At 40.1% G+C, this 25,644-nt stretch overlaps 1 protein-coding gene across 3 annotated transcripts in view; it reads right to left on the reverse strand.

Annotated features, from left to right (window-relative positions):
* The window catches only part of RIMS2 (regulating synaptic membrane exocytosis 2), a gene marked incomplete at its 5' end in the record, with an annotated part of 744,128 nt that overhangs the window by 405,776 nt on the left and 312,708 nt on the right, over positions 1–25,644 (reverse strand). For all 3 annotated transcript variants that reach the window (XM_084618867.1, XM_084618865.1, XM_084618864.1), the window contains one exon: positions 5,710–6,635. In XM_084618867.1, coding sequence (XP_084474993.1) covers positions 5,710–6,635 — 926 coding nt within the window. The remainder of the gene's footprint in view (positions 1–5,709; positions 6,636–25,644) is intronic.

Raw genomic sequence — 25,644 nt, forward strand, 5'->3', positions numbered from 1 at the left:
GTGAAGGCTCCATGAATCTCAGACCCTGTCCTCAGTTGGATCCCACTGCTCCTGACCAGTCCTCCCAATTAATGGTAACAGCTGACCAGCTCTTACCTTCACTCTACGATTTGTTAAAGCTGCAGAATGGAAGTTGCAGCTTCTTGTGCTGACAGTAACTTAAAAGGCAAATTGCACTGAAAGCTCTAATGCCCTGTCAGGGAAGTTACTGTATTCAGCAACTTTGTATTCCCCACAAATCTACTCTACTCTAGTTGAATTTGACATATCCCACCTGGCAGTAATGGAGCTGAACTTCTATATGGGAGCTGAATAAATAGGGGCTAGAGGCAGTGGTACACTGGTGGAGAACACTACCACCTATTCCCTGCACATATTCTCTAACTTCTCACCTTCCTCTATATAATTAGGTCACAATTATGATCCCCTGCCCCAGTTCGGAACTCCCTATCGCACCCTAACTCCCTCCCAGACCCCACACCCCCACCCCAACCCCAATCCCTTACCCCAGGATGGAACTCTCTCCCGCACCCAAATTCCCCCGCAAAGCCCGCACCTCCTCCCACACTCCAACCGCCCACCCCAGCCCTGAGTCCCCTTCCACACTCCGAACCCCTCAGTACCAGCCCGGAGCCCCCTCCTACACCCCAAACCCCTCAGCCCTGGTCCAGAATTGGTTTCAGCCTACCTGTTTAGCTCTGGACCAAACAGCTGATGCAGAAGCAGACTTAGAGAAACAGGCTGAGACCAGGGCATATGTGGTGCTGCATCTTCTGGGAGAAGCAGGCCCAAAGACACCCCAGACCTGGGGCTGTGGACTGGTCTAGGGAACAGGCTGAGGCAAGGCCACAGCCAGGTTGGGAGAGTGGTCCAGACCCAGCAGTGGAGCCTTGACCATCATAGTAACTATAGAGACAGATACCAGAGAATGTAGCAGAGACCTTGGTTCATGAAAGATTTTAAATTTTCTTATTTTACCATTTTTGTAATTACTTTTATGAAAAAGGAAAAATAATGCTAAGGCAATAATCAATATAAGCCATGGAATTCTAAAGGAAAGGCTGATGTCCTCACCTTAATTTATACCATGATACTCGATCAGCTTTAAGTTTAAAAGTGGGGTGGGGAAACAAATGCAATGCCTGGTTTAAATCATACAATTTACCATTATTTATATCATTTGACATCTAGTTAGAAAGTGAAGCATATTGATAAATCTAACACATACTCTAGTAGTATACATAGACACTATACTTACTTCATTGCCATAATATTAACATAGATTAAGTTCTATAAAATATGTTTTATATTTGTATATTCCCTTCCCCCCATTGACTGAGATTAAACCGAATACTGAAAACCAAAGACATGCAATACTCCTTTAAACACTCATCCTTCAGCCGTTACATGCACACAGAGCCAGCCTTTCAGGCCTATGGCTGCAGGTCATAACTGCTTTTGGGCCTAAAATGGCAATGCTAATTTCAGGTTTTTCTCAAAAAAATAAAAAAGTCAGTTTCTAGCCCCTTCCCATAAAAGGACTGCTCTGAAAATGTAAAATGACTGAAAAAGCTGAAAGTTTGTCAGTGCAACTTTTCCTAACGTTGTGGATTATTCACAGACTTCACTGGCAGATGTTTGGGGCCTGTAAAAACTCTCAGCCACAGATCACTCAATTCTGAGAGGACACTGGAACAATTCATAGATATAAGAGGCTGCTACAGCAAGCTCTGTCATAGCAAGATTCTGACCTCTGAGCAGGTTCTTCTGTTCAGTTGTCAATATTGCCTGTGGTAAAAAGACAGGAAAGCTCAGCAACGCAAGAGATGGCCTTATGCAATGCACCAAGCATACAACTCTGAGACCAAAGTACTACTGCGTTCTAATCCTAGTTCTGACACCACCTGCCTCTGTGGCCTCAATCAAGTCACTTAAACGTTCTGCCTTTTGGTTTGATGATCCTTGTACAAAGGGACATAAAATCCGTCCTAATGGAATGGTTGAGGATTTCCCTGGTGTGGGGGATCCTCAGAGAGCATACAGTGAGCATATTTTATTTGGGGCTCATTTTGTTGGAGCAGCCAAGACATTTGGAAAACTTGCAATAGAAGGGGTATGTACATATGTGCTTGGGTTTTAGCTAGGTTTTTATGGAGAATTCTCTGTGACAGATGCTTGCGTAAGATTCGGAGTGAAGGCTTTAAGTACAAAGAGAATGCTTGCTGTTCATGAAAATGAAAATAATTACTCAAGTAGTATGTGCTATACAGTATGTGAATTGTGTATATTAACTCACTCAAAGTCAACTCAGAAAACATTTTTTTCTCATGGCATTTTTGTAGGAATTAGTGCACATATATATTAATTGGATGCATTATTTAGCTTCACTTATTACCTGAATGTCAGGTTAAGTAGGCCATTTTTAATAACATAATTCAGTTTCTTTGATAGCTAAGACCTTTTGATTCCAGAGAATTCTAGTATTATTTTATATCACATTTCCCAAGATACACTAAGTGCATATTTCATTAATATTTTCATTCTAGACACTAGATTGGGTCATCTCCCTGTTAGGTTAAGTCATAAACATTAGGGGTGAAATCTTGACCCCACTGAAGTCAACAGGAGTGTTGCTATTGATTTAAAGGGGGCCAGGCTTTCACTCTAGGAATTAAATTGTAAACCCTACTGTACCCAACTGAGTCATTTGATTCTTGGAACCAGAATTTGTGTAAGCCCCAGAGCTAGACGTAGAGGGATGGAACTGTCTGTTTCCCCCTGTAACCTAGCCCTGGTTGCCACCATCAACACCTGTCGGAGGGGCTACATGTATAAATGTCATTGACTTCATTGGGTAAGTTCAGCTGAGTTATTCAGATCCTTACTGTCATAACTGAGATAAGATTTAGAACCTCAATATCTGTAAAGCTATTTGTATAATAAGATTGTACGATTGTCACTCTGTGTGTCACTCTGAAGCCTAGAATGTCTATTGAGTCAGAGTGAAGCTGCAAGCATAGTTTAGAGATCTTTTTGTTCAAAATATCACTGAGTTCAGTCATCACTGGGCTCTGCAGTCTGTTACTGTCCAGTTTTTAAGTTCTCAGCCATTTTGACTTCAAAAATTATACCCTTGCAATGTACAGCTTCAGTAAGCATGTATCTTTGCATGTCAAGAGTTCTAGACTATTGTGACATCAAAGGTAACTCAACCAACCACCACCCTTACTCTACAACTAATTTGCAGGCAACAATTGCATTGGCTGTATGAAGGAGACTGCACAGATGGGGGATTACTTGGTCCAATTGCGACACCTGTGCAACAGCATGGGCTTTCAGCTTTCTGGATAATAATATTAGCAAAAAGTTTCCTGATCTCAACTCACAAAGCTGGCTAGGTGTTGCCACTCTATAAAAGGCAAACTGGAATGAATGTTCTGGTTTCCTATTCCTAGCAGTTAATATATTGAACACTACTATTAAAGAACCCAAAATATTTATGAGCAGTTAGGTGAAGATAAAATTACAACTCACTGAAATAATATTCATAAAAAGTAAGTTACAAAGTTAATACAACCATTATACTTTATACCAATACAGAAAATGTATGAAGTTACGTGATATAAATATTAGCTTGACTCTTCTCTTACGCTAGTTTTGTATTTGTGTATTATATTGGTTTCTGTGGAGTTCCTCCTGTTTACACCAATGCAATGTCAGACCCTCTTTCTACCAAAGACAAAACATCTGTCAGTGTTGGCAGGGATAGAAAAAATAATCTGTGGAAAGAAAAATGGTAATTTTTTATGCTGGACAATATTTAGCACTATGATCCAACTTAACAACAGGAATTCTGGCCTAAGTATTCAAAAGTGCCTGTGTGATTTGTGCGTGTGGAACATCTGATGTTCATGTGTAAATCTTGTGCAATGTACCTAACTGTCTCTCTAGAGATTTGTGCAACCATTAGAATCCTAACAACTTTTGCACATGCATCCAGTATGGATGAAGTGTCTGTTGGGTGCATGAAAAAATATTCACACAGTTTTGAAAATGTAGATCTGCATATATAATTCTTCATACAGCCAGCTAAATATTTAATTAAAAATACTTGTCTTAAAATAATTAAGGTCTTTCCTCTCAGAACCCTGCAGGTTCCCTTTTTCTTCCCCTCCTTCATAAACTCTATTCTCAAGACTCCACATTATGGTCATCATTCTTCTGACTGAGAGCTGGATACTTTTATTTAGAAACTGCTCCTTAATTTTCCATAAATGTTGCTCCTGAACAACACAAAGCACTTCTCTTCCTGAAATAAGCGCCACCCAGGGCCCGCACCCGCTCACATACCCCAACCCCCTGTCCCAGACCTGAGTCCCCTCCCACAGTCCAAACCTCTCAGTCCCAGCCCAGAGCCCCCTCGTGCACCCCAAACCCTTCAGTCCCAGGCCCACCCCCAGCTGGAGCCCTCACCCCTCAACACGTCAACCTCCTGCCCCAGCCCAGAGCCCCCTCCTGCACCCTGGACCTCTCATTTCTGGCCCAAACCCAGAGCCTGCACCCCATCCCACACTCCAAAACCATTGGCCACACGCCATAGCATGGAGCCCCCTCCTGAACCCCAAACCCTTCATCCCTGGCCCCATTCTGGAGCCTACACCCCCATCTGGAGCCCTCACTCTCTCCTGCCTCACCCAACCCCCTACCCCATCCCAGTGAAAATGAGCAAGTGAGCAAGGGTGGTAGAGAGCAAGTGACAAAGATATGGGGGATGGAATGAGTGGAGGCAGGGCCTTTGAGAAGGGGTGGGGCAAGGATGGAGCCTTGGGAAAAGGGGTATGGCAGCGGTGTTCAGTTTTCTTCAATCAGAAAGTTGGCAACTGTAAGCACTACTGAGACTCCCCGACCAGTTGTGCTGTTCTGACTTTTCATCTGCTTTTTACCTCAGCATATTCAAACCATTCTAGTCTGTAATGGGGAAGAAATGTTATTTTTGTAACATTAGATAAGTAGAGTAATTTTTGCATGTGCCTAACAAACAGACAAACTGACTTCCTGACACACAGAATGGTCAGATAAGCATTTCTGCTACAGAAACATAAAATTTGTGTGTATGTCTTCTCTGCAGCACAGTCCATACCAACCACTAATCTTCACCTCCTCGCCTCTCAGCTAAATAGTTTCACATATTTAACAAACAGGGGTCATATTCTTCCCTCTCTTTCCTCTGTGCAACCATACTGATATCACTCAGCTTTCACAAGCATAACTGAAGGAAGAATTTGGTCCTAAATATTTTACTATTTCAGCCAACATCATTAAAAATGTAGCCTTTTGACAGGTTTGTGATTTCATTCAATCATTTGACCAAGAAAATCTTATGTGACAACACTACCCAGATACTTGAAAGAGTTAATCAAGTTTTCAACAGGCACAGTTGTCCCTGTCAAAAATGAGTAGCATATCCAAATTAATTTATAAACTGTAATGTTCTTCTCCATGTTACCCTTACTGCAATTTGTCATTAAATATATTTCAAAATAAAAAACAAAGCAAAAAAAAAAAAAACCCATCATGTGAAACTGAAAACCACATGAGAACAGCTATAGATCACATGATTCAATCAAGTATATTAAATAAGATAAAATACAATGGAATAAACAATGACCCATATTAAATACTGAAATAGTAAAAAAAAAATGGTCTTACCTTTTTCACTAACACTTTCACTTTCAATCTCTACATCGTCACAGCTCGTATAGTCTGGAGTAGAAGCCAATTCTTCTTCTGAGCTGCTCAGTGAAACCTGACGCATTTTACCTCCCTTTTTTGTTTTATGTGGCTTTGGTGGTGGAGGCCTGACTGACTCAGATTGATCTGAGCTGAGTGAATCATTCCTTAACATTGTTTCCATTTTTTCACGTTTTGTTTTTCGTACAGCAGAACTGGGATCCAAATGGTGCTGTTTCCTTAATGAATCAGTGCGCCTCATTTCTGGCCTATCCAGAGGAATTGGACTCCTCCTAGGTGTTGGAGGGCTATGATTTGTTGTCCTCTGACGATTGGGACTTGGTCCCTGAGCCTCTCGAGTTCTTTCCACAGAATATGAACGTTGGTTTTCCATGGCAGCTCTGCGCTCAGATATAGATCTTTGCCTTGATGGTCGTTCCATCCTCAGCATAGATATCCGGGACTCCTCCAGTTCAGTGTTTGCCAACGAGGCATCACTGTGTCTTCGTTCATGGCGTGCTCGGGATACTTCAGCATGGATACGCATTTGTTCCTCATATGGTTGTGGTTTGACAGGGTAACGAGCCAAATTAGGATCACTTCGGTATCGTGCCTGGTACTCCTCTTCTCGCCTCTGCCTCTCATATTCCTCTCTGTTCTGCACATCATCTTCCTCTACAGAATACTCTTTGGAACGTCTGCGACTTCTTCTGTTAGAATCTCTGTAGTCACCACGTTCAGGTTCTTCGTACAGCTGAGACCCACGTTGTGATCGCCTATCTGTATAATCCGATGGTGACCTTGGCATCGCACTGTCTGATGTAGCATACTGTGAATATTCGTCTCTCTCGTCCCTTTGGTCGTATCTTCTGTTCTGATCTCTCGATACTGATGGGCTTCTTTTCCTAAGTAAACAAAGACAAACAACAAGTAAGAAAATTCTGTCGATACTTCCAATAGCATAAATATATCTGTTACTTTAAATGGATTAAGAAGGTACTGTGGTCAACAGATTCAAACACGATCATTCCACTGACTTCTTTTCTGATTGCAAGTGTGCTCGCACCTTTTATTTATTTTTATTTTTTTGCAGAAACTTAACAAGAGTATGTCACATTATATATTTATTGAAGGTTCATAATTCACTGAAGCCAAAAACATTACAAAGAAAAATGTTAATGTCATAATAATTAAACATTTAAAAAATAGAATGTAAGTACTTACACCACTTGTACAGCATGACAACCATCTTATGAACTTCTATATTTCCTGATATAAATTACAATCAATAAGATTTCACACCTACCTCAGTAATTTGTTCTAGTGTTCAACTACTCTTACAGTTAGGAAGTTTCTTCTAACAGTTAACCTGAATCTTCCTTTCTGAAATTTAAGCCCATTACTTCTTATTCTGTCCTCAGGGGTAAAGAAGAAAATTTATCACGCTCCTCTGTATAACAACCTTTTACGTACCTGAAGACTGTTATGTCCCTCCTCAGTCTTCTCTTCTCCAGTCTAAAGAAACTTATTTTTTTCCAATCTTTCCTTGAAGGTCATGTTTTCTAGATCTTTAATCATTTTTGTTGCTCTATTCTGGAGTTTCTCCAATTTATCCACAACTTTACTGAAGAGTGGTGCTCATAACTGGACACAGTACTCCAGCTGAGGCCTTATCAGTGCTGAGTAGCATGGAAGAATTACTTCTTGTGTCTTACTTATGCCACTCCTGCTAATACATCCCAGAATTATATTTGATTTTTTTGCAACAGTATTATGTTGTTGACCCATACTTAGTTTGTGATCCACTCTAATCCCCACATCCTTTTCTGCAATACTCCTTCCTACGCAGTTATTTCCTGTTTCATATTTGTACAATTGATTATTCCTTCCCTACTACAGTATATTTTATTTTTCCTTTTTGAACTTCATCCTGTTTATTTCTCCATTTTGTACAGTTTGTCAGAATCATTTTGAATTTTAATCCTGTCTTCCAAAGTGCTTGCGATCCCTCCTAGCTTGATATCATCTGAAAACTTTACAAGTATACTCTCTATGCCATTATCCAAATCACTTATGAAGATATTGTATAGCATCAGACCCAGAACTGATGCCTGTAGGACCCACACAATATGCCCTTCCAGCTTGATTGTAAGCAATTGATAACTACTCTCCGAGTGTGTTTTTCCAGCCAGTTGTGCACCCACTTTGTAGTAGATTCATCTAGGCTACATTTATCTAGTTTATGAGGTTATGAGAGGCAGTATCAAAAGCCCTACTAAAGTCAAGACGTACCACATCTACCACTCCTTCCCTATCCACAAGGCTTGTTACTGTGTCAAAGAAGGATATTAGGTTGGCTTGACACAATTTGTTCTTGACAAATCCTTGTTGACTCTTATTACCTTATTTTCTTCTAGGTGCTTACAAACTGATTGCTTGATTATTCGCTCCATTATTTTTCTGGGTACCGAAGCTAAGCTGCCTGGTCTATAATTCCCTGGATTGTCCTTATTCCCCTTTTTAAAGATAGGTACTGTATTTGCCCTTTTCCAGTCCTCAGTTATGTCTCCCGTCCTCCATTAGTTCTCAAAGATAATGGCTAATGCTCAGGGATTTCTTCAGCCAGTTCCTTAAGTATTCTGGGATGTATTTCCTCAAGCCCTGCCAACTTGAAGACATCTAACTTGTCTTAGAAATTCTTAACTTGTTCTTCCTATTTTAGCTTTAGATCCTACCCCATTTACACTGCTGTTCTCTATGTTAGTCATCTGATCAATTCTAATTTTTTAGGTGAAAATGAAACAAAAAAGGCATATAAAACTTCAGTCATCACTGTGTTTTCTGTTACTGTCTTTCCCTCCTCATTTAGTAATGGGCCTACCCTGTGCCTGGGCTTCCTCTTGCTTCCCATGCATTTGTAAAATGCTTTCTTGTTATCCTTTATATGCCTGCCTAGTTTAATCTCATTTTGTGCTTTGGCCTTTTAAATTTTGTCCCTACATGCGTGGTGTTGTTTTTTTATATTCATCCTTTTTAATTTGAACTAATTTCCATTTCTTGTATGACTCTTTTCTGAGTTTCAGGTCATTGAAGATCTCTTGGTTAAGCCAGGGTGGCCTCTTACCATACTTCCTATCTTTCCTATTCATAGGCATAGTTTGCTCTTGTGCCCTTAATAATGTCTCTTTTAAAAAACTGCCAACTCTCCTGAACTCTTTTTTCCCCTTAGACTTGCTTCTCAGGGGATCTTTCCTACCAAGTCTTTGAATTTGCTAAAGCCTGTGTTCTTGAAGTCCATTGTCTTTATTTTGCTGTCTTCCCTCCTACGATGCATAATCTTTGACCCCTTCCTGGTCTCACAGTGAACCCATACATGTGCCTAGCCCTGTGACTTCACCTCTCTCAGGGTGGAATCTCACCTTATCTCTCTAATATCCTGGGACCAATATGGCTACGACACCACCTTATATATCTGTTGTTATTTTTAGATTAAAAGCTAATTCCCACTGATCATTATGAGCTTCTGTCTAATCCATTCTTTGCCGTTAACTACTTTTAAGGTGTCTTATAAAAACCCTTCATTTTGCTCCCCCAGCTAGATGCACTAAGGGAAATCATTACTGCTGTGTTTACAGAAGTACACTGGCACATTCAAAGCTAATATGGCCCTGAGAATGTGTCAATAATTCTGATGTGCAACATCCAACTATCAGGTCAAAAAGGCAATGTTTGTGGTAATTTTTCTGAAAATTAACACATTTTTTGAAAAGGTCATTCTTTGACTGTAAAGTGAGCACAGACAGCTTGATTTCTTCCCTTTTGATTAATAAAAATAAATAAAAATATATATAGTATTTTTCAACTTCCAAGTACTTCACAAATATTATATTTAAACATGTATGTGAGGCATATTACAGAAATATTATCCCAATTTAATTACAGATCTGAAGGCTGAAACAGATTAAAGATGAACTGTAAAGAAAAAAAATCCCAACAACCTTCACATATGTTTGCTATTAATTCATACTAACATATTTTTAAAGCTTTCCTTTTTTTCAGATCCATGACATTTAGTGTGGGTCTCATCCTTACCTTCATATCAGGGGAAATCTTGTTAATAGTGTGGTAGTGACATCACTAGTACCATAGAAATTCAAATAGCTCAGCTGTAATCTGAGCTCCTTCTGCTCAAACAGTCAATTTACTTGATTCCCTTCCCCACACCATGCTGGAAAAGTTGGAGGATAAGTACTTAAAGCAAAGTAGAGAAGGAATAATCACCCTCCCTTCTCTGATGGCACTGATTTCAGGGGCTGGAGCCTAAGCCTGATGAGACTCTCATTCATTTGGACTTTTCGCTGAAAGGAAAATCCACAGTTGTATTTTCTTTTTAAATTAGTTCAAGAGTTTTGTGAAGAAACAAAATAGGCTGAGGTAAGTTTCCATTAAATTTTTAAAAGTGACTACACTCAAAAATCCCTTGCAATTCACCAATGCTGCAGTAGAAAGGGTATCTATATCACATTCAGAATTTGTTCTCAACACTCCCTGGCTCCCAGTTCTGTGTTCAGACCATTAACATACAGTTTAATTCATTGGTTATGATCTTATTTTGTACTACGTACACTATGTACAGAAAGTGTTGAAAAAATTATGCTTGTACCCCATGTAAAAACAACAGTTTGGGCACTAAATTTATCCTCACAGGCTTACAGTTTTCACACAAGTGAGATGTTATTGCGTAGCTAAACATAAAAAGATATACTTGGTTTAGCCTGGACCATAGTCATATATTTACAAATAAAAAAATTAGTTGCCTTGTTGCATAGTCTAGTTATGATTTACCAAAAAGTTTGCTCTTCATTTCCTACAAACCAAATTACTGAGAAACAAATATAATTTTAAAAATCAATTTAAAAATGTTTGCATCATACATAATATAACAGAATTAGAAAGATGATGGATTTATCTTGTTGAGGTTTTTGTGTGTATGTTTATTGTTGCGAAAAAGATTAATTTTTCTGGATTTTCAAAGATACAAATATTTCAGTGTTATAGATCTGACAAATTATCCTTAGTATCTATAAAGAATTAAAAGGAATTTCTTGAGAAAGATTATTTGTGTTCCCAGCATTAGAAAAACTAGGTTCACTTTTTAATTGCAGGTGCCATTGTTTTGGTAAAGGGAAATTGCATTTCAATACTGTCATAAATGAGCATGTAACCAGGAGAAGATATTTATAATAATGAGCACTGACTAATATGCAATGTGTACAAAAAACATTTACTTCAATGTTTTCAAAGTATATTTTCCATATACAAATGAGTTACTTTGAAGTGATATGAAAACTGTACATGCTAAGTACTATTTTAACATTAGCATTGCCAACCTCAAGAGATCAAAAATTACATCAGCTCCTCAAAAACAATATGATTTTTTTTAAATTGTGGTTTTAGTCTGTCTTTTTACTTTTTAATTCCCCTCTATTCCTCTACCAACATGTGTGATAATTTCAGGTTGAAAAGTCAGCCTTTAATGCATACTCTCCTTGGCTGACCAGATGGTGACATCATTTACCTTATCCTCATCCCTGAGATAGGGAAACTGTAATCCATTTTCTATTACTGTTTCGACCCAGCAGCAATCTTCTCTACTTCCTGCTTGTCCAAGGACTTCTCTAGCTGGGACCAAGGAATACCACTTCTCTGGCCACCACTTCTCCTGCCTTCTACTGCCTCTCTGTGTTATAAGACCATACATGAAGGCAGGTCTCAGTGGCAAAGCAGGTCTGTGTCCTTAGTCACGAGGCTCACACAGATTTCTGGCCTTGTGCTCAGCCCTGGAAACTGTAAGATTGCAAAAGTTTCTCCTTCAGGAAATAAAATCCCATGACTCACAATCAGTTTGTGAGAACTGGCAACACTGCCTTCCCCTTGCTGCTCAGAGAGACTCTCCTTACCCACCACTACCATCAGGCTGAGGGAACTGCCATTCTGTGCCTTCCATCTCCCACCCCCAACATTGCATGCTCTCAGCTTCCCTCCTGCCCCCACATTCTTCTGCACCCCATTACCCTGCAATCCCTAAATCTTCCTTCTGCTCCCCCAACGCCCTGCAGTCCTCCTCACAGTGTCCCATTATCTGCTGGTCCCCGCTAGGGTTGCCAGTTTTGGTTGGATGTATTCCTGGAAGTTTCATCATATGATATAATCTTTAATTAAAGATTAATCTTTAATTTCTGGAGATTCCAGGACAATCCTGGAGGGTTGGCAACCTGAACACAGCCCCTGTGTCCTCTTCAGCCTCCTGAACCATAGAATGACACCATTTTGCTTATGGGCATGCTTCAATCTCACTGAAAACAGGAGGTGACAGCCAACTTTATTAAGGGCAGCCTCACTTCCACATGCAGAAACAGTAAAACCTGCCTTAGCAACAATCTCTGAAGAGAAACTACCTGTCCCAAACGACTACTTGCAGAGGCCATAGAACTTTTCCGCCTATAATTCAACTGTGAAGAAATTGTGAAGAGTGACCACCCGTCATCTGCGACCATAGACCACATTTTCTTACTCCCTTCAGAGCTGGGCAGAGCCAGCAGCCACCATTCTCCAGCCACCCAGCTCTGAAGGCACCACACCATCAGCAGCAGCACGGAAGTAAGGCTGACAATACTATACCTTTGAAGAGAGACAACCTCTTACAAGTGACTGTTTTTGCTAACTCCATGAGTGGTCATCTTGCAGGCTTCAGCCCCATGGACATCATAGGAGATGGTGGCCATGGGAAAATTTGTGAGTTGGCACCTTTCATCATGTTTTCATGAGGCAGGTAAAAACAAACATCCCAAAAATCACTATCACAGAATCATTACAAAAATCACACAAGTTAGCACTACTGTAATCCTCAGAGTAACAAACTAGACACTTTAGAAGCAATGCATGCCTCTGGTTCCCTCCAGTTTCCCCTGGAAATCGACAAGGAAAGCTGTACAAGACACAGGGTTATTATGCAACTACTTGTAAGAGACCACCCCAAAAAATCTCCAAATATATGGAGCAAATTTTGCTCCTCCTTTATGAGATGATCACTTTTATTTGATTACCAATATTTTGGTTCCTCTGAGAAATTGCTTAAGAATGGTTCCAATGCATATAGGTTTTAAGGACCATATTTTAAAGGTATCTAGGTGCTTAAAGACAGGCACCAAGTGGGATTTTCAGAAATGCTCAGGTTCCTAACCTCCAGTAAGATGTAGGGAAGTAGTTGAGAAACCATCTCTTAGAGATGTGCAAAAAAAAGTGCCTGGACCTGAGCTGGAGACATTCAGGACCTTGCACGTTTGGATCCTAAAAGGATGCATAAGACATTTGGGCCCAAGTGACCAAGTGCTAATCAGTACACTTGCACCTGTATGCGCAGTACATTCATATCAGGAAAGAGAAGCAGGGTAGGCCATCCTATTGCCCACTCATGTTTAGACCTGCTGTCCCGCTGTCAACATGGGGGGTGGCAGGATCAAAACTCAGTAAGTGGTATTGCAACGTGGTACACATGGGGTGCAGCACTGCTCAGATTTGGCTTTGCATTATGTCAGAGTGGCCATAGGGCCAAACCTGAGCAGTGCTGCAACCCCTGTGAATCAGGTTGCAATGCCACTCACTAAGTTTTGGCCCCACAGTGCCCCAGCATCTTGATGGAGAGCTGGTGGGGCCTAACCTGAGTGGTCAGTGGGTTAGCTGTAGGACAGCTCTTTCACCAGGGCTACCCCCAGGGCATCTGCCCAGACTTGCCCCACTTCCAGCAGCCTGTGTCACCTATCAGAGATGGGGAAGGTGAGCTGGAAGGCAGGGGCTGAGCATTGCATGGACTTGGCAAGTGAGGCACTGGGGCCACTGGTTGCAGCAGGAATGACTCCACAGAAATTGATGGTCCATTCTGGGGTTCCCCGATTTTAGTTATTCTTCTGTGTAGGGTACGGAATCCTCAAATGCAACTGAGAGTAGAAACTGAATGCTCAAAACAACACAGATTTTCGACCTAAAGAGAGAGAATCCTGCAGCGTGTAGGAGATCAGGCTGAAATATCCAAGGTCTTTTCTGTGCTTCTACAATGAGATTTTTTCATTAAAATATTTCCTTATATTTTCTTTTCCACAGTAATGAATCCAGCCAAATTTTAGCTGTTTTGTAAATGTTACAAATGCTGTATCTGTATTAATTTCAGTTATTTTCTCATTCTGTGTACATAATGTTCCTGACGCAGTATTGCTGAATCATATTCTACCTAAGCAACCATTTGCACACATTTCAAAAAACAGATATTGCTCCAATTTATTGAGAATATTAACCTTTTCCTGTAAAAATGCTTTAAACTACTTTCACTTTCTCCCTAGACCTCCCTTTTTCCCATTCTCACATACTGTACAGTACTATATTGCATGGAATCTTTCCTGTATCTGTGCTTTTTATTTGGTTTCTCACTCTACTGGGAAATGGGACATATACAGCTGACCCCGTGTTTTTTGTGCTGAGCCAATTCAGCAGCCTAGTGTGATACACAACAAATATATTCATTTTACAGGCTAATTTAACTAATAGTCCTTTGAACAGACAGTGCTGCAGTTGGTCCAGCATTGAATTGTGTAACCAAATCATTAAATAAAATTTATCTGAAATATCACTTAATTTCTCAATTCAACAATCTCCTTACAAATTACATTTTATAACAATACCTTGTATCTCTGTAATGCTTTCTATCTAAGAATTTCCAGGCAATACTGAGTTAAGCCTGCAATGAGGGTTATAAAATTTACTGAAGCATGAAAAAAATCACACTGCAGTTGCTGATCTGTTAGCTTTAACTGGAATATAGAAAAACACTCACTATGGGCTCAATCTGGTATCAACAGAATGAAAGGACATTTGTGGTAACAAATTCATTAACATAATGACATTTATCACTGATAACCTCATTTTGAACAGGATGTGATTGCAGAGATATACAAAACAACCTGGACTTTCATTTTGAAATCATATACACCTTATAAAAAATGCAGCATCCAATACATGTTTATTCCACAATACCACTGATTCTAGGATATTTTAACTTGTGTAGGAAACTGGCTACACTAAGAAAGAGAAGCTGCTGCCTGTAACCAAAATAATAAAATATTCTGCCATTTTAAGTTAAAGAACCAAAATGATTTTAGACATGCCTTTGTTTGTCGGCAAAGCTTCTAATCAATTATTCCTTTGTTTAAAAAAATCACAATTTTCAAGTACAAAAATAATATATTTTCTTTATTACATCAAGAGCATTGCATGTGGGAAAATGATACTGATAATGAAAGATGCTCTAATCATTTTATTATGACTGATATTTACAACAAATATTATTAATGTTTAACTATTTAACTTAGAGAAATATGAACAGAATTAGCCTCAACAAATGAGCAGAATTACTTTTATAGTTATAAAACATGAAGTTTATAAAATGTCCTCTTCGAAGATCATGTAATAATTTTGAACTGTAGCCCCAAAATATATACTTAGTTTTATTTGAAAGTTCACTAATTTACGATGATTTAGAAAGTAACTGGAAACAACACAAACACACACACACACACTTTTGAGAATTCATTATTGTAGCAAATAACTGAAAATAATAACAGACAAATTAATAGTTTAAATACTTCAATCTCGTAGTCTTTTTAGTCAACTTCACAGATGAACACTTACCCCTCATAAGGTAGGTAAAATATTCCAAAACTTTTCTTTGTTTTTTAGTTATTTGCGAACATTTTCAAAGTTACTGATTTCTATGTTTTATAGCTTTGTGAACTGTAGCTGACCTACTTTTCCCAGAAAACAATTTATTTGATGTGTTGAATATAACACTAAAATGCTAAATTCCTTTTATTAAATTAACTAGTCACAATGTACATTGAAATTATTAGGTTCAATCCTGCTCCAATTGCAATCCATGGGAGAAGAATGGGGCCCCCTACCAATTATAATACAGTGGTAAAATAAAAGATGGAGAGTGAGGTAAACAATAATGGAGTGCTCAATGTAAAGGAGATCACATGAATAAAAAGGAAGGATGTCCACAACCTATGTAACGAACTGTTAAGAAATGGCATTCAAGATACAGAAAAACACTAATATTATTAGTAGAATTCTAAAAGTTTGCATAAATTACAATTAAAACAAATGCAGTATTGTAAGGAAATTCTATACGCTGCAGATGTCATTCAAGTTAAAATACTGAATTAAAAAATCAGCAAGGATATGAGACCTTGCTAAGGACACAACAGCTACACTCCTGTGCCTAATGCTCAGTACATTATCTTACAATCCCTGAAATAAATCTTTTGTTTAAAATAATAAATATTTTCCTAATTCCCCCCAAAAGGACAACAAATACTGAGCATAATACATTGTTTTCACAAAGCACATTCAGCACCTTTCTTCCTGGCATTACCTTCTGATCAGCCACTGCACATCTGGGAAGTAGGAAGCATCATGATCATGAGAATACATCAATTTCTGTGCTGACTAGCACTTTCATTTAATCCTTCTAGCTTCAGTGTAATCATATGAACAGCCTCTTAATTAGTAGATACAACTTGCTGGATATTTCTTTACAATCCTTTTCCCTCCAAAATACAACTAAAAGATATACGGCATCTAGAAAAAGGTACAGTGCATAAAACAAAACTAATACTAATAATTCAAGACAGAGAGTTGACCTAATGGGGAAGCCGTTGAGAGTATGAGAGGAGGGTTCTAGTTAATACTGTTACCATGTGCTGTATATAGCTGGAGGTCAAGTAAGAATTTACCCTATAAGGAGGATTATGGTACTTAGCTGATTAGTGCCTTGCTACAGTTGTACTGCCTGCAACATGTACACTCCAGGCCCAGGCATATTTTAAAAACTACTCTTACAATTGCCTAATTCTAGTATTTAATGGTACATCTGTTCAACCTCTTCTATTGTGTTATGATATTTCTCAGATAATAAATAGATAATATTAATTATTTTAAAATATTTGTTGGACAAATCTTGATATACTTTTTGAAAACTTAGGTTAAAACCAGCTACAGGATCTACTTCAGTTTCATGTGCTGAACATACTATAGAACTGAAAATATTCACTTTGAATTATTTTTGCTCTATTCACCAATTTGAAAAATCAGTGAAAATGAATGTATAGTATTTATTTCTAGCAACTGGCAAGCATCAGAACACACCTTCAGAAGCAGATGGGAATGTGACAAGAATATCATGCTGTCATAAATATAAAGGGAAGGGTAAACCCCTTTGAAATCCCTCCTGGCCAGGGGAAAGCTCCTCTCACCTGTAAAGGGTTAAGAAGCTAAAGGTAACCTCGCTGGCACCTGACCAAAATGACCAATGAGGAGACAAGATACTTTCAAAAGCTGGGAGGAGGGAGAGAAACAAAGGGTCTGTGTCTGTCTGTAGTCGTCTTGGCCAGGGACAGAACAGGAATGGAGTCTTAGAACTTTTAGTAAGTAATCTAGCTAGGTATGTGTTAGATTATGATTTCTTTAAATGGCTGAGAAAAGAATTGTGCTGAATAGAATAACTATTTCTGTCTGTGTATCTTTTTTGTAACTTAAGGTTTTGCCTAGAGGGGTTCTCTATGTTTTTGAATCTAATTACCCTGTAAGATATCTACCATCCTGATTTTACAGGGGGGATTTCTTTATTTCTATTTACTTCTATTTTTTATTAAAAGTCTTCTTGTAAAACACTGAATGCTTTTTCATTGTTCTCAGATCCAAGGGTTTGGGTCTGTGGTCACCTATGCAAATTGGTGAGGCTTTTTATCCAACATTTCCCAGGAAAGGGGGAGTGCAAGTGTTGGGAGGATTGTTCAGTGTTCTTAAGATCCAAGGGTCTGGATCTGTAGTCACCTAAGCAAATTGGTGAGGCTTTTTACCAAACCTTGTCCAGGAAGTGGGGTGCAAGGTTTTGGGAAATATTTTGGGGGGAAGGACGCGTCCAAACAGTTCTTCCCCAGTAACCAGTATTAGTTTGATGGTGGTAGCGGCCAGTCCAAGGTGTAATATTTTGTACCTTGGGGAAGTTTTGACCTAAGCTGGTAAAGATAAGCTTAGGGGGTTTTTCATGCAGGTCCCCACATCTGTACCCTAGAGTTCAGAGTGGGGGAGGAACCGTGACACATGCAAACACATGGCTACCCTCATTTGCATTAAAATAAAGAGTTCTGCAGTACCTTATGAAGAAGTACTCTGACCCATACCAATTTCTTATTATTTCCTAATTAAGGCTCCCTCTGTCTACTAAAAACAGACTCAATCTTAACAGAATTTGTGGATTGAAAGCACCACCTCTCAGTTTAAATGTGATTTAGAAAATATAGTAGCCATGACAATGTGGTATCTCATGGGAAAACTCAAATTAAGAAACAACTTAGACTCTCCCCACCTTGGATGGGAGACTGGTGAGGAAAAGGAGCATGAAGAGATGACATTCTCATGGCTCAGTTCGGTTCTCAGATTTAAGGGGAAGTATATCATCATATATATTGCAGCTAATTTTCAACCTGAAAGGTAAAAAGTGTTTAGTTATTTTACCACCAGCGCCATTTAGCATGTAGATTTTTCTCAACATTTTGAAGCATTTGTATTTTGGCATGAATGTTGCAGAGAAAGCCTTAATGGTTGGTGAAGAGGGTAACTGTCCCTCTAAAGAAATAATCCATTGTTTCAAGGAAGTTTTCACAGTTAAAAAAATGACAAGCCAAAACAAAAATGCAAAGAACGACTTCCACAATCATAAATCAAATGATTTATAATAAGCTAAGATACCTTTTATTAGGGTATGATTCTCCTCTCCATAGTCGCAAGAACCATAGTCGCAAGAACTGATCAACTTTGCTTCATGGTACACTAAACCCAGACTTTTCACAAGATAACACACATAACCAAAAGGTGCAGCTACATATGACAGTATCTTGTGAACACAACTAAGGAAAGCTGAAGTGGGTATGTATTAAAAATAGGAACAGACCGCAGTTAAGAATGAAAGAATGAGTAAATCCAAAAGGACCCCACTCAGAGCACATAGGGGGCTGAAGTATTGCATGTATAAGACCATGAGTGAAGGAGAATGTGTAATCTGATGTTTTGGTGTTCTGCTGGGGAAAAAGAAAAGGTTCAACATTCCTCAACCTGGCCTAAAGAAAAAAGGAGTGACCTGGATTTTCTCATACAGTGGGAGTACAGAATACACATTTTGTAAACTTGTTTGTACATCTGAGTAATTATAAATAGCATGCACAATACATAAAATTAATTCCATCTTCACAACCCAGTGACAAACATGTATTTATCTGACAGACTGGATTTTTCAGGATCATCCAAAGTCAGGATATGCAGAATGAGCTTGTGACTAAAGCCCAAGAATGGGTATTAGAATAGCTGGCATCTATTCTTTGTTCTCAGTCATTTCTTCGATGAACTAAGACAAATTACTGAAAACCCTCTGTGTCTCAATTTCTCCATCTGAAAAGTAGAACTAATGTTTGATCTACCTCTCTGAGAGCTGCTCTTAGGCATAATTCATTAATATCTGTAAGGGCTTTCAGAGTCTTGGATGAAAGGCATTATGGAAATGAAAAGTAGTTTTTATTATTATAACTTGTTATGGTGCAAGATTTACATCTGATATTCAGTAAATTGACAGGAGTACAAGCAGGATGAACAATACTAAAGAAGGAAAGTAGAAGACAAGTTGAACTGTAGATATTGAAAGATGCACAGTAAGAGGAGGAGGAAGTAGACAGTACATTTTCAATCCAGATTCCCAACTCTTTGAATTTGATATTCTAATTCTAATGTCATGTTTTGGGTGAAAAATACTGGGGGAACTTGAGGCATCACCACTGAGTGATTTGTGTCTATCTGAAGGATGCGAGTTAGCCCATTCAGCTGCTGGTTTGTAGGAATGGTTGGGGGACAAAGAATGGGACACTTGAATATTTATTCATAGAATAATAGACTTTAAGGTCAGAAGGGACCATTATGATTGTCTAGTCTGACCTCCTGCACAACACAGGCCACGGAATCTCACCCACCAACTCCTGTAACAAACCCCTAACTTATGTCTGAGCTACTGAAGTCCTCAAATCATGGTTTAAAGACTTCAAGGTGCAGAGAATCCTCCAGCAAGTGACCCATGCCCCACGCTGCAGAGGAAGGAGAAAAACCCCCAGGGCCTCTGCCAATCTGCCCTGGGGGAAAATTCCTTCCCGACTCCAAATATGGCAATCAGCTAAACCCTGAGCATGTGGGCAAGATTCACCAGCCAGACACCCAGGAAAGAATTCTCTGTAGTAACTGAGATCCCACCCCATCTAACATCTCATCACAGGCCATTGGGCATATCTACCGCTAATAGTCGAAGAACAATTAATTGCCAAAATTAGGCTATGCCATCACATCATCTCCTCCATAAACTTATCAAGCTTAGTCTTGAAGCCAGATATGTCTTTTTCCCCCCACTGCTTCCCTTGGAAGGCTGTTCCAGAACTTCACTCCTCTGATGGTTAGAACCCTTTGTCTAATTTCAAGTCTAAACTTCCTGATGGCCAGTTTATATCCATTTGTTTTTGTGTCCACATTGGTACTGAGCTTAAATAATTCTTCTCCCTCCATGGTATTTAACCCTCTGATATATTTATGGACAGCAATCATATCTCCTCTCAGCCTTCTTTTGGTTAGGCTAAACAAGCCAAGCTTTTTGAGTCTCCTTTCATAAGACAGGTTTTCCATTCCTCAGATCATCCTACTAGCCCTTCCCTGTACCTGTTCCAGTTTGAATTCGTCCTTCTTAAATATGGGAGACCAGAACTGCACACAGTATTCCAGATGAGGTCTCACCAGTGCCTCATATAATGGTACTAACACCTCCTTATCTCTACTGGAAATACCTTGCCTGATGCATCCCAAGACTGCATTAGCTTTTTTCACGGCCATATCACATTGGCGGCTCATAGTCATCTTGTGATCAACCAATATTCCGAGGTCCTTCTCCTCCTCTGTTACTTCCAAATGATGCATTCCCAGTTTATAATAGAAATTCTTGTTATTAATCCCTAAATGCATGACCTTGCACTTTTCACTATTAAATTTCATCCTATTACAATTACTCCAGTTTACAATGTCATCCAGATCTTCCAGTATGATATTCTGTCCTTCTCTGTATTGGGAATACCTCCCAGCTTTGTGTTATCTGCAAACTTTATTAGCACGTTCCTGCTTTTTGTGCCAAGGTCAGTAATAAAAAGATTAAATAAGATTGGTCCCAAAACTGATCCCTGGGGAGCTCCACTAGTAACCTCCTTCCAGCCTGACAGTTCACCTTTCAGTGTGACCCACTGTAGTCTCCCCTTTAACCCGTTCCTTATCCACCTTTCAATTTTCATATTGATCCCCATCTTTTCCAATTTAGCTAATAATTCTACATGTGGAACCGTATCAAATGCCTTACTGAAATCGAGGTAAATTAGATCCACTGCATTCCCTTTGTCTAAAAAATCTGTTACCTTTTCAAAGAATGAGATCAGGTTGGTTTGACACGATCTACCTTTTGTAAAGCCATGTTGTTATTTTGTCCTAATTACCATTGACCTCAATGTCCTTAACTACTTTCTCCTTCAAAATTTTTTCCAAGACCTTGCATACTACAGATGTCTAACAGGCCTGTAGTTACCTGGATCGCTTTTTTTACCATTCTTAAAAATAGGAACTATGTTAGCAATTCTCCAGTCATATGATACAACCCCTGAGTTTACAGATTGATTAAAAATTCTTGCTAATGGGCTTGCAATTTCATGTGCCAGTTCCTTTAATATTCTTGGGTGAAGATTATCCAGGCCCCCTGATTTAGTCCCATTAACCTGTTCGAGTTTGGATCTTCTACCTTGGATGTGGTAATAGCTACCTCCATATCCTCATTCCCATTTGTCATCCTACCATTGTCCCTAAGCTCCTCATTAAAGACTGAGGCAAAGTATTTGTTTAGATATTGGGCAATGCCTAGATTATCCTTAACCTCCATTCCATACTCAGTGTTAAGCGGTCCCACTTCTTCTTTCTTTGTTTTCTTCTTATTTATATGGCTATAGAACCTTTTACTATTGCTTTTAATTCCCTTTGCAAGGTCCAACTCTACATGGCTTTTGGCCTTTCTTATTTTATCCCTACATGTTCTGACCTCAGTAAGGTAGCTTTCCTTGCTAAACCCTCCCATCTTTCACTCCTACTAGGCTTTCTGCTTTTTCTTAATCACCTCTCTGAGGTGCTTGCTCATCCAGCTTGGTCTACAACTCCTGCCTATGATTTTTCCCCCTTTCTTGGGATACAGGCTTCTGATAGTTTCTGCAGCTTTGACCTGAAGTAATTCCAGGCCTCCTCTGCCTTTAGATCCACAAGTTTTTCAGTCCAATCCACTTCCCTAACTAATTTCCTTAATTTTTTTAAGTTAGCCTTTTTGAAATCAAAAACCCTAGTCACAGATCTATTTTTGTTTATCCTTCCATTTAGTTTGAACTGAATTAGCTCATGATCGCTCGAACCAAGGTTGTCCCCTACAACCATTTCTTCTATGAGGTTCTCACTGCTCACCAAAACCAAATCTAAAATGGCATCCCGTCTTGTCGGTTCAGCAACTACTTGGTGAAGGAATCCATCAGCTATCGTATCCAGGAAAATCTGAGCCCTATTATTATTACTAGCATTTGTCCTCCAGTCTATATCTGGGAAGTTAAAGTCTCCCATGATCACACAATTCCCATTAGTATTTACTTCTTTAAAAACATTAAAGAGGTCTCTATCCATATCCAAATCGGATCCTGGCAGTCTATAGCACACCCCAAGCACTATCCCAGGGGAGGCTCTAGTAGCTTTCTTCCCCAATGTGATTTTTGCCCAGACAGACTCTGTCTTATCCATTCCATCACTTCTTATTTCTTTACAGTCTACCTCATCATTGACATCCTGAAGCACTTGCATGAGAGGAAAGTGATCAGGAACAGCCAGCATGGATTCACCAAGGGAAGGTCATGCCTGACTAATCTAATCGCCTTTTATGATGAGATTACTGGTTCTGTGGATGAAGGGAAAGCAGTGGATGTATTGTTTCTTGACTTTAGCAAAGCTTTTGACACGGTCTCCCATAGTATTCTTGTCACCAAGTTAAGGAAGTATGGGCTGGATGAATGCACTATAAGGTGGGCAGAAAGCTGGCTAGATTGTCGGGCTCAACGGGTAGTGATCAATGGCTCCATGTCTAGTTGGCAGCCGGTATCAAGTGGAGTGCCCCAAGGGTCGGTCCTGGGGCCGGTTTTATTCAATATCTTCATAAATGATCTGGAGGATGGTGTGGATTGCACTCTCAGCAAATTTGCGGATGATACTAAACTGGGAGGAGTGGTAGATACGCTGGAGGGGAGGGATAGGATACAGAAGGACCTAGACCAATTGGAAGATTGGGCCAAAAGGAATCTGATGAGGTTCAATAAGGATAAGTGCAGGGTCCTGCACTTAGGACGGAAGAACCCAATGCACAGCTACAGACTAGGGACCGAATGGCTAGGCAGCAGTTCTGCGGAAAAGGACCTAGGGGTGACAGTGGACGAGAAGCTGGATATGAGTCAGCAGTGTGCCCTTGTTGCCAAGAAGGCCAATGGCATTTTGGGATGTATAAGTAGGGGCATAGCGAGCAGATCGAGGGACGTGATCGTTCCCCTCTATTCGAAATTGGTGAGGCCTCATCTGGAGTACTGTGTCCAGTTTTGGGCCCCACACTTCAAGAAGGATGTGGATAAATTGGAGAGAGTCCAGCGAAGGGCAACAAAAATGATTAGGGGACTGGAACACATGACTTATGAGGAGAGGCTGAGGGAGCTGGGATTGTTTAGCCTGCAGAAGAGAAGAATGAGGGGGGATTTGATAGCTGCTTTCAACTACCTGAAAGGGGGTTCCAAAGAGGATGGCTCTAGACTGTTCTCAATGGTAGCAGATGACAGAACGAGGAGTAATGGTCTCAAGTTGCAGTGGGGGAGGTTTAGATTGGATATTAGGAAAAACTTTTTCACTAAGAGGGTGGTGAAACACTGGAATGAGTTACCTAGGGAGGTGGTAGAATCTCCTTCCTTAGAGGTTTTTAAGGTCAGGCTTGACAAAGCCCTGGCTGGGATGATTTAACTGGGAATTGGTCCTGCTTTGAGCAGGGGGTTGGACTAGATGACCTTCTGGGGTCCCTTCCAACCCTGATATTCTATGATTCTATGATTCTATGATATACAATGTTACTCCAGCCCCTTTGCCTTTATTTCTGTCTTTCCTAAACAGCACATACCCTTCAATACCCGTACTCCAGTCCTGACTACTATTCCACCATGTTTCTGTTATCCCTATAATATCTGGTTTCACTTCCTGCACCAGTAGCTCTAGTTCCTCCATTTTGTTACCTAGGCTCCTCGCATTCATGTACAAACATCTTAATTTTTGCTGTTTGGCCTCGCTCAAATTCTTTACCCGATTGAGCCCAGACATTCTACTGCCAATATTATCTATTAGATTGGTATGTACACAGCCCTTCTGCCGTGTGTCCATTCTCCTAACCACAGCTATATCCTTTCTTACTTCATTTTCTTCCCTCTCAAAGAGAAAATCTGGCATGGTGATTACCTGGACTTCTCCCAACCATCTCCCCTGAATTCCTAGTTTAAAGCTCTCTTGATCAGTTGTGCCATCCACCATCCTAGAAGTCTATTTCCCTCCTTACTCAGGTGAAGTCCATCCCGAGAGAACAGTCCTCTGTCCATGAATGCTTACCAGTGGCCATACATCCCAAAGCCCTCCCTATCGCACCACTGCCTGAGCCATCTGTTGAGCATCATAATCTTTTCACACCTTTGTTGCCCTTCTCTAGGAACAGGCAGAATCCCACTGAAGATCATCTGAGCCTGGATTTCCTTAAGCGTCTTCCCCAGCCTGGCATAGTCTCCCTGGATACGTTCCAGCAAGAATCTGGCTGTATTATTTGTTCCCAAATGAAGGATAATTAGGGGATTCTTTCCCGCTCCCATTAGGATCCTCTTCAGCCTCAGATCCACATCCCGTATCTTAGCACCCAGCAGACAGCACACCCTTCTGTTCTCTGGATCAGCTCTTGTTACAGGCCTATCTATTCTTCTCAGTAATGAGTCCCCAATCACGTAGACCTGCCTTTTCCTGGAGATGGCACAATTCTCCAGTCTATCCCCTGTTCCATCTGGCTGCAAGTCCTCTCGATTCCTATTGTCCCTTGCAATCCTCTGCAACCCATCCCGTATCCTTGTGGGGCTCATATCTGGTGTTGTTATCTCCATTGACTCTTGCCCTCTTCCAATAGAACTATCTGCTTTTCTCTTCTTCCTTGCCCTCTCACCTTCAGTGGCCACCTTCTGTGCCCCTTCTTCATTTTCCAACTCCGCAAACCTGTTCCTGAGCTCTGTTTCTCCTTCACTGCCTTGTCTTTTCCTCTGCCTGGTTCTCTTAGTCACACGCTTCCACTATCCACTTTCCTCACCCAGCAGTGTCCCCTCAGAGTTCTTCGGTCCTGCTTCCATCTGCAAGTCTGAGCTTTTCCCTTCAGCCTCCTCATGTCTTTGCTCCATCATCCGCTTGAACCCCCTTCTAAACTCAACCAGAGCCTCCACCTGCATCTCCAATCCTCAGATCTTCTCTTCCATCAGCTCTACCAGGCAGCACTTCGTGCAGAAGAAATTCTTTTCAGGTGCCCCCTCCAGGATCATGTACGTGCCACATTTTCTACATTCAGTCATCTTCATTGTGTCTTCCACTACTTGG

The sequence above is a fragment of the Lepidochelys olivacea genome (genome assembly GCF_965140295.1).
Source record: "Lepidochelys olivacea isolate rLepOli2 genome assembly, chromosome: 2".
NCBI classification, from domain to species: Eukaryota; Metazoa; Chordata; order Testudines; family Cheloniidae; genus Lepidochelys; species Lepidochelys olivacea.